Source organism: Sapajus apella, unplaced genomic scaffold (assembly GCF_009761245.1).
Source record: "Sapajus apella isolate SASKATOON/1434 unplaced genomic scaffold, GSC_monkey_1.0 scaffold259, whole genome shotgun sequence".
In the NCBI taxonomy this organism is placed as follows: Eukaryota; Metazoa; Chordata; class Mammalia; order Primates; family Cebidae; genus Sapajus; species Sapajus apella.
Window position 1 is genome coordinate 215190 of NW_022437199.1, and position 10291 is coordinate 225480.

A 10291-nucleotide genomic window follows, 5' to 3' on the forward strand; every position below is an offset into this window, starting at 1 on the left:
GGGTAACATGAGTGAAACTCCGTCTCAAAAAAAAAAAAAAAACAATGTTTCTGGCTGCCATGTGAAAAAGGTACTAAGAAATTAACTGAAAAATAGAACGGAAGCAAAGGGAGCCTTTAGGGTCAACATGTACCTCTTTGTGTATCAGATAGACAAATGCATCTAATGGTCCAACTAACTTCCAACCACCTATGCATAAAATTTGCATCAAGACTTTATTCCGAAAGCAGAATGTCTTCATTCTAAAGGAATGATATTAGTAATAAAATTTTGGGCACCAAGATTATTAACCAGAGTGGTATTTTGATTTCACTCCTTAAATCACCATACATAGCACTCCGCATTCATCTTGTGTTGACTGTTATTACTTATCTGAATGAGACTGATACCACAGCAGTATTTTTAAATAATAATTGTGCTTCAAATGACTGAAGTCTCAGAGGTATCTGAAGAGAACGACGTAGACCAGAGGGGAAGAATTGAAGAAGATGTTACCAAGGTAAAATAAAAGCAGTTTAAATGTCAGTAAATAATGACAAGAAAATTAGCAGGAGATAAATGAAACAGATCATTTAAGATAAACAGTTTTACAGCATAGCAAGGAAGTTCCAAACCACAAGCTTTCTGTTTCCTGCATTAAAACAACTTCTTACTAGATGGTACATCTAGTCCCCAGGGAAGAGCTGAATGACACACACTCAAAAACCAATTCGTAGCTTTCTAATAAATAAATAAAACTCTTCCAGGCTGGAGAGAGATCCATGAACACAGAGATCTTAAAATTCATATTCAATAATAAATCCTGTGGTTCCAGACAGTGCTAGGTGCACAGGGGGTATTCCGTAAGCATCAGTTAAATGTATGAATAAACAAATGAACGGGATTCCTGGAAAATACTACACTCTCTTTCTCCAAATTATGTTCATCTCAAAGACAGGACTCTCTAACTTTTACTCTTTTCTTAGATTATGCTGTCTCCTAAACTATTTTTGTTTTCCAGAAATTTAAGGAAGGATGTCTCAGAGTCGGAAAATCCCACTTGCCCCCTTACAGTTGTGAGAAAGCGCATTTCAGACAACAGGGAAAACCCATACTTCACCACAACAACACGCTGTACATTGTCTGGGCCGTTGAAGCATAAATTAAAGAGAAATAAGGTAGTCAAGCAAGCAGGCAGTAAGAGGAAGGGGGCGGAGACACCATCAGGGCGTATAAATTCTGAGATGCCTCAGTATCTCAGACTGAACAAGAGCTCCAGCAGACTTTCACTGTAGATCAGCGTGACCTCAGATTAACTAAGGAATCTTGAGAATAAAGATGAGCTCTGAAAATTGTTTCATAACAGAGAACAGCTCTTTGCATCCGGAGAGTGGACAAGAAAGTAAGTTGGATCTGATTTCGCATATACTCTATAATATCTCTACATATGACACATAATAATAGTTACAGAAGGTATACTGGTAAGCTCTCTATATATGATATCTAATAGTAGAGAAAATATACTGGTAATCTCTATATATGTGATATATAATGGTTGTTAGGGAAGAAAGTGAGGCTTTGTCTTTTAGAGAAGACAGGTTCTACTTCAGGGAAGAGGTGAATCCCTCTTTATGTATAAGGAGTTCTGATACCTGAGATGAGAGAAAGCTGCAAAGATGAAGATCTTTAAAGATCGTTCTCTTTGCTTCAGTTTATATTATCTCAGTGTTTAGATTTAATTAGGAAACTTCCTGCTCTAGCCCAGTTAGGCTCCATCATTTTCCGTATCCATCTGTACGTTCTCCAGAAAGTGCTGTCTATGAAAAATTCTATTTTCCACATAAGCAATTACAGTGTTTGCCTTGCCTTGCATCTTTATCTGCTTTCAGTGTGCTGTATCCCATGATCTCATGATAGCTTCTAGTTGCTTTATCCCATGTTCTCATGACAGCATCCTCTAGTTGCTGGAAATGTGCAAGTTTGCCATCTTTGAGAGAATTGCTATATAAGCAGCTAACATTTTACAGTGTCCATTTGTAATTTACTAAAAGAATGTCACAAAAGGATTCCTGAAAACGCAATCATCTGCTTTGGTATTCTTTATAGGTCATTTTCCCTCCATTTCATCCTTCTGTTTAACCATTCCAATTTCTGGCTTCAAAGTCTATGTGACTTAGAATATTTTTCTTCCTTTCCATTGTTTCTCATCAAAATATAGTCATCTTAGAAACTTTCCTCTCTTCTATTTGTTTATTACATCCACGTATCTGGTTTATTTCCTATTACTGTGATTTTGTCTATTATTTTTCTACACCTTATTTCTGTAAAATTTCTTGATTTTTTTCCATTTATTCCTCTTTCTCCTTAATTAATGAGGTACCCTAAAGCACTAGCACTTAGTAATTAGACTTTACTTGTCATCAAGAGCTAGCCAGTAACAAATGGATATGTTAGAAACAGCAGAACTAAAACAATCTTGTAGAAAGGGATTATTTTCTAATCATGTGTCTACTATATTAGTTTCCTTCCGAAAAACGTCAATTACTTCTTCTGAATCCATCCTGTGTCTAAGAACATAAAATTTCACGTGGGTAACAAGTGCAAAGCATGCAAAGTTTCAGGTAATCAGGTGAGCCATTAGTTATGACCCAGTTGCACTGCCAAAAAGAAATAATAATAATAATAATTAATAAATAGAGAGCATAGCTGAAAGAAAGACCTAATGCAGAAATTCTTAACTTTTCCTGTTTCAACTTTCTGTTGAATGTGTAATTTAGGCTGCCCTAGTAAGGTGCTTTGTTAGTATGAAGAATTGCTGGATGTCACCCTTGGATGATTCAATAGGTAGCAAATTGGGTTTATTTTCAACTTCTCTATTAATGTGCAGGACCTAAAATCAAAGCAAAAGTGTGCTGTTGGGGAAAATGTTTTGTCACCTAGAAGATAGGTGTTACTGTGGGTAACACTAGCCCTCGTTAATGGGAATAAAGTATCATCTGAGAGTTATCTCAAAGCTTTCTCCCTAGTGAGACCGTGGATCCCACGGGTTATTAGGGTGTGTTAGTGCTGGCTGAGGAGACAGAGCTGTTGTAGTACTGAGTTCAAGCAGCACGACTGACTCTCACATAGCACGAAGTGAAACTAGACAGAGCTCCGAACTTGCTACCTTAAGTAGCAAAGGCTGCTTCTGATGATGATTCTGTACAGGTGAAAAAAGGAAAATTTGCTTTGAGAAGCTAGAAAATTGAGCTACATAGCAGTGATGTAAAGGCATCTTCTGAAAAATCTGAGTGCAGATCTGTGATGGGAAAAATAACTTCCAGATAAAGCAAAAGTTGATGTTGACACCAGTACCCAGTAAATTGCTAAGAAAGAAAGGCAACATCTCTTGGTCCAGTTTAACTTTAGATAAATGTTTAAAGGGTAAAAATATGTGGATTTCAACATACATATTATGTAAACTTTTCTTAAGCTATGAAAATCATCCATGCTGAAAAAAGGAACTTTTTTTATTTTGAAGCTGTTTTGCATTGTCAGTTACTCAAGTAGCCATTTTACATTTTGGTTTTTGAGAATATAACAGGGACCTGTGTACTTCTCGGGGGCCACATTTTAAGAATCCTGACAGCTTATCATGCAAAATTAAAATCCAAAAGTCACAAAATTCAATTCTCTTTCTCTTTCCTCAGTTATTTACTTATACTGCAGAACAGACATCCTTCTAGAGTTTTTGTGACTATCGGTTATCATTAACATCATATTCCTATTCTAAATCCTTCCACAGAAACATTACTAGTTGGAGAAAAAAAAAAAGCCTTTTACTTTGTTTAACCACTGTACAGAGGGTAAATGAAAAAACTTTCACTGAATATTTGCTCTATAATACTGTTAAATTCCCTCTATTATTTTAACATCTTTTGAAAAAATCAAACATTTCACTGTTCATTCACACATCATTTTAAATGGAGGTTTAGTTTACATACAATGAATGCACAGCTCGTAGGTGTATAGTTTAATGAGTCATGACAATCGTAGAACCACAAGACCAGTCCACATTTGAATATTTCCATGAGCCCAGACAGTTTGCCCTATACCCCACTTCAGTTAAATTACCTTACCTACACACAAAAAGGCAACTACTATTCCGATTTCTGTCACCAGAGCTTAGGTAAACTATTAATTAATTTTATATAAATGGAAACATTTATTATACAATCTTTTGTGGCTGGATTTTTTTCACTCAAAATTATTTATTTATTTTTTTTTGGAGATTCAGTCATTTTGTTGCATGTATCAGTTGTTTCATTTTAAACTGCTGAGCAGAACTTCCTTGTGTGGATATGCCATAATTTGTTTATTCATTCTCCTGTTGATGAGTATTTCAGTTATTTCTGGAATTCAGCTCTTAAGAATAAAGCTGGTAGGAACATTCTTGCACAAGGCATTTTGAGAACATGTTTTCATTTTTCTCGAGGATATACATAGGAGTAGATTTGTTGCGTCATAGAAAAGGCATATATTTAATTTTATAAGAAACAGTTTCCAAAGTGTTTTTCCAATTCACTCTTCCACTAATAATATCTGAAAATTCCAATTCCAACTTCACCAAAAAACACTGTCATATTTAAAATTTTTTCAGTCATTTAAATGTTAGATATTTATATATCAATTCAATATTTTACTTTATGATATTACCCATGTTTATCCCATTCATATCATTTCTCTCCAACAGTAACCCCAAGGAAGTTAAGGAATTATGCTAGAATTTTTTTTTTTTTTTGAGACAGGGTCTCTCTCTGTCACCCAGGTTAGAGTGCAGTGGCACAATCTCAGCTCACTGCAACTTCTGCCTTCCAGGCTAAAGCAATCCTCCTACCTCAAATTCCCAAGTAGCTGGGGGGACCACAGGTGCAAGCCACAATGACCAGCTAATTTTTTGTATCTTCGGTGAAGACAGAGTTTCACCATGTCGCTCAAGATGGTATTGAACTCCTGAGCTCAGGTAATCTATCCGGCCACCTCAGCCTCCCGAAATGCTGAGACTACAGGTGTGAGCCACCACACCCTCAAATTTTTTAATGTATTTTCTAGGGCACGTGGATATTTAATAAATGTTCTTGTCATGATTGAAACAATAAACTTATTATATACTTAGAATTTTCATAGCTATTAAGTGTATAAACTGTATGTGCCAGGTAAATATTTTGGGGAGATATTTTATGATCTCATCATTTTCTATTTCAAGTCAACAAGAGACTATTCAAATTCACTCAAAATTGCGGGAAAAATACCTTAGAAATTTGTATAAGGATATAGGGAAATTTCATATAAGGAGATGGGAAATACTAAATTTAAATGCCTCAAAATAATATCACATGTTAGTATAGTACTTCCATAGACTGTCTGAACTAATCATCAACTTTCTCCCTTCCAGATGATGCAAACAGTCCCCGTTTTTCAACACAGCGTGAAGGGTTCTTCCAAGTTCCTGTCCTATGTGCTGTAGTGAATGTGGTCTTCATCACCATTTTAATCATAACCCTCATTGCCTTCTCAGGTGCGTCTGTACTTCAGTTCTTTTAAAGCCTCCTAGCTGTAGCATTCATGCCCAGCTGAAATCAATATGAGTTTGGTCTAGCTAATCAGAAATTGTAGCTAATTTAGAATTACCCCATATACCATATATGGCCAATTTCCTAGTCAATACTAAACATAATTCCACATTCCTTGAATGATTAACGTAATACTTTTATAAGTATTAAAAGTATCTATGATTTATGTATTACTATAGAATAAAATTGCCTTTGAAAAGATGTTTACATCTAAAATGAAGGCAGCTGATTTGAATTCTGAATAAATAGCTATTTAGCTAGAAAAAAATGTGAACTTCACATCCATTGATTATGGGGAAAAAAATCATATCTAACACCATGGATTAATCAGGAAGTGACCAAAATTCTGTGTTTTTTCTCAAAGGCCACAGAATGGTAGTTATGAATAATTAAGACTATATTTTAAAGTTCCCAGAGAGTTGGTAATGATATGCTATTCAATGCCTACAGCTATACCAAGATATATTTGTGTCTTTTACAAATGAGAACGTTTACTATTTTTTGAGATACTCTCAGTCATACCTCTTTCTGTACTGTGAATTAGTTCCCTAAAAGTCACTCTCTCCATTTTTCCAACTTTGTGCTATAAATACTGCATCTGCAAATACCTCCACCTCTGCATTTAGATTCAAAATCTTATTTGAAATTTATAATGCACTTTACCTTTTTTAGTTCAAAAAACTATCTATTCCAAATTTTCAGAATTTTTCTATATTTCTGTTATTTTCTGACATTATGGCCAAAGGTACACCCCTTATCCTCATATCCGCATCCAATAATGATTAGGCACAATGGAGGATTCGATATGTCCCTCAGAACTTTCTTCTTATCTTTTTCAGAATTCTCCTTTTTAGCTTTCATCCTCTGCTTTATCACCACTGAGCACCACATAGCACTCCTGGGCTAGCTTTGCATGCTATGGGTATTTGGTTTCTTTTGTTACTAAAACAAAGCATTTTTCTGTTCACAGTGGGAAAATACAATTGTCCAGGTCCATACACATTCTCAGTGCCATCAGACAGCAATGCTTCTTCATGCCCGGATGACTGGGTTGGCTACCAGAGGAAATGCTACTTTATTTCCACTGCGAAGAAGAGCTGGGCTTCTGCCCAAAATGCTTGTTCAGAACGTGGTGCTACTCTTGCTGTCATTGATTCTGAAAAGGACATGGTAAGAATAAAAAAGAGATAAAATATTATTATTTTAATTCACATGGCTAATCACTGGTTTCCTTCTAAGTGAAAAAACACTGTACCTACCATAGTTGTAGAAAAATGTCATCTGAGAGAGCCATGTGATCAGCCTGAGGTCAAAATGAAATTAGTCTTTTTTTTGAGATGGAGTTTCACTCTAATTGCCCAGTCTGGAGTGCAATGGCACGACCTCAGCTCACCACAACCTCTGCCTTCTGGGTTCAAGCAATTCTCCTGCCTCAGCCTCTTGAGTAACTGTAATGACAGGCATGTGCTGCCATGCCTGGCTAATTTATTGTATTTTTAATAAATGCAGGGTTTCTCCATGTTGGTCAGGCTGGTCTCGAACTCCACACCTCAGGAGATCTGCTCACCTCGGCCTCCCAATGTGCTGGGATTACAGACGTAAGACACCGAGCCCAGCCTAATTCCATCTTTTAATTTCATTTGATTGCTTAGCTTCAAAGACCAGAAATCCAAATAAGCTGATGCTATATCGAATAAGTAAATGGTCAGATGAGCTGTCATGCCTCAAGTTGCAACTTTTGAGAAACAGGATTTAGTATCTACTTCCAAAAGGTGTTTAATGTAACAACTCATTTGTGCTTTTTTAAAGAACTTTCTAAAACGATATGCAGGTAGAGGTGAACACTGGGTTGGACTGAAAAAGGAACCTGGTCAGACATGGAAGTGGTCAAATGGCAAAGAATTTAACAACTGGTAAGTCTCCAGAAGTCTCTTTATTCTCACCAAGGTAGCGTGTCAGGAAAATCATTTTCCTTTTCTCCTTTCAAAGCACTTTAGATACAAAGGCTGAGCTCTTCAAGAGCTCCAACAAGCTCTTCTGAATGTGTATACTCTGGAATTCTTTAAAGACAGCCTTTATTATTATTCCTTTTTCTTTATCTACACTTATAATTCATAAAATAAATGCTTATACTAATTCTTCTCAGCAAACTCTAATGTGAGTAATAGATCTACTTGATTTGGAAATATTCCAATAATTATCATGATGCAACAAAACCCCATTTTTGTGTTGCATTTAGACTTTACTAATGAGATAGTTGTTGGAAAATAAATCCCTCTTACTATTTCTCAGTTTTCATCTCCACAGAATAAAGAACATTTTCAATGCCTAATTAAGAGTTTCTATAGAGCTGAAAGAAAATTTGTCCCAGAATTAAAGATACTCTATTTTCATTACCTTTAGTTAAAATATGTTTAATGTTTGAAGATCATTTTGTAAGTTTGTTGTTGATCTTTGGCATCCAAAAGTCAGAGTTGAATACATTTCCAACTATCATAATATTTTTATGATAATTACTGATAAAGTATCAAGATTAAAGTTCAGATCTCTAGAAAAGGGATTCCCAATATTTGTCCTATGATTCCATATCCACAGATGGGCATCAGGAGCCGTAAAACCCCTACAGCTGTATGCACTAGTGTGCCTGGCTGCTGCATGCATATAATTTTGTGAAATTATTTATTGAAAAATCTATGAACTCAAAAACATCCAAGAATCACTTCTCTGGTGCCATGCCAACCAAACAAATGATGCGCTTTCCTCTTATCTCCATATGTTTTCTCCATATGCTATTTCTTTCAGTTCTTTTCCATTGTCTCTACAGATTAGTCTATGATTACTTGACTTATGTATCCTACTAAGAATTTAAAAGATGCAGAGGTCACCATCATAGGGTTCATTCTCATGTAACTGAATGAAAATAATAAGGTGAAAATAATTCTAAGTTTCTTTATTGTTTGACAGGTTCAACTTTACAGGGTCTGAGAAGTGTGTTTTTCTGAAAAACACAGAGGTCAGCAGCATGGAATGTGAGAAGAATTTACACTGGATCTGTAACAAACCTTATAAATAATAAGGAAACATATCTACTTATTGACCATTATAGGGTGGAACTCAAGGAAATCTGTGTCAATTGATGCTGCTCTGTGTTTCCAAGTTTTCCATACAGACTTTGTCAAAAAAATTTTGAAGTATCTTGGGAATTTTCTTCCAAACAGAACTGTGGAAAAAAGGAAGAAATTTCAGGAAAATCTGCATTGCGGATTCTTATTGCCATGCGCTGAAAGCATCACAGGTTGACTGATAATCATGCCCACGAATAAGAAGAATGACTATGAAACCTTTTGGATGCACTTTATATTGTTTTGAATCCAGAAATAATGAAACAACTAGGCATAGACTTATTATTTATTGCTGACTGACTACCAGCATTTGAGAGTGAGAGCCGTTCGTGCATTTGATCTATTGGAGGGAGTTAGATGTTGGTACTAAATATTGAATGTAAACAAAGGAATTATGGCTGGTAACAGAGGTATTTAAACTAATTGAATCTCTTAAGCTCAGAGAGCATTTATAAATGGAGAAATGCTTATGAAACTAAGAGTTATAATACTTCTCTCTTTTTAGAGAATTTTGCCAATTTGCTTTGTAATTTTTTTCCCCACAAAGAATGGGATGATTATCTATTTATTTTTTTACTTCCTCAGTTGTAGACTGATCCTTTTCAATGGTACATATTTCTTTGCCTTTACAACCTTTTATACAGTGTTTTCCAGAGAAAAGACAAAAGCAAAGAATATGAGGAATATTTGTAAAACATAGAAAAGTGTTGGAAAACGTGCAATACGTGATGTGGCAAATTTCTATCAGGAAATATTCTGTAATGTTCAAACCTAGAATAATACTAGTCTTATAATAGGGTTGTGACTTTCCTAATCAATTCTATTATGTGCAATACTTCATTTAAAGTATTTTAATGTGCAATAAAATGTATTTGTTTGTATTTTGTGTTCAGTACAATTATAAGCTGTTTTTATGTATGTGAAAATAAAACTGGAATAAACGATGGTTTCCAAGAAAGTTCATTCCTTCAAAATACATTAAAAAGTATATGCTTTATAAGAAAGCAGAAAACAGAGTACTATGACTTTAAAAAAGTTCCATCAAGAGTAAAACCTTAGTTTTATAATAGCTTAAAGATTTCAAATTGTTTGCATATACGTATCTGTTAAAGGGTATATGTGTCCATATCCATTTTTCCGTATATACCAGATGCTTAGTAATTACTCCTCATAGTCAATGCTCTGAAAGTATCTTGTTCAATTCTGAGGTGCTATATATACTTTGGTTAGTTACATAAAATAATTCAATGCATAGAAATAAGATATAATATTCATGGGATATTTCAATCAGCAAAAAACTTGACGATATAGTTTGGATGTGTCCCTGCCCAAATCACATGTTGCATTGCAATCCCCATGGTTGCAGGTAGGACCTGGTGGGAGGTGATTGGATCATGGGAGTGAATTCCTTGTACCTGTGAGTAAATTCTCAGGAGATCTGGTCTTTTAAAAGTGTGTGGCACCAACCAGGCCCGGTGGCTCACAACTGTAATCCCAACATTTTGGGAGGCCAAGGAGGGTGGATCACGAGGTCAGGAGTTGAAGACTAGCCTGGCCAACATGGTGAAACCCCGTCTC

General features: G+C 35.4%; 1 protein-coding gene across 1 annotated transcript; it reads left to right on the forward strand.

Moving 5' to 3' along the window:
• The first annotated feature begins 1241 nt into the window (after window positions 1-1241).
• On the forward strand, window positions 1242-9655 carry CD69 (CD69 molecule). Its single transcript, XM_032271892.1, has 5 exons — window positions 1242-1381; window positions 5414-5536; window positions 6562-6761; window positions 7401-7504; window positions 8556-9655. Exons 1-5 carry the CDS (start codon window positions 1318-1320, stop codon window positions 8662-8664), a joined length of 600 nt encoding a protein of 199 aa, XP_032127783.1. The 5' UTR covers window positions 1242-1317; the 3' UTR covers window positions 8665-9655.
• Window positions 9656-10291: the final 636 nt, after the last annotated feature.

Excerpts from the sequence above, each read along its gene's own strand:
- CD69 (XM_032271892.1), top strand. The coding sequence starts at position 1,318 with ATGAGCTCTGAAAATTGTTTCATAACAGAGAACAGCTCTTTGCATCCG. Across the intron at positions 1,382-5,413 it reads TCCGGAGAGTGGACAAGAAA|ATGATGCAAACAGTCCCCGT; the intron begins GTAAGTTGGATC and ends TCTCCCTTCCAG. Across the intron at positions 7,505-8,555 it reads GGCAAAGAATTTAACAACTG|GTTCAACTTTACAGGGTCTG; the intron begins GTAAGTCTCCAG and ends ATTGTTTGACAG.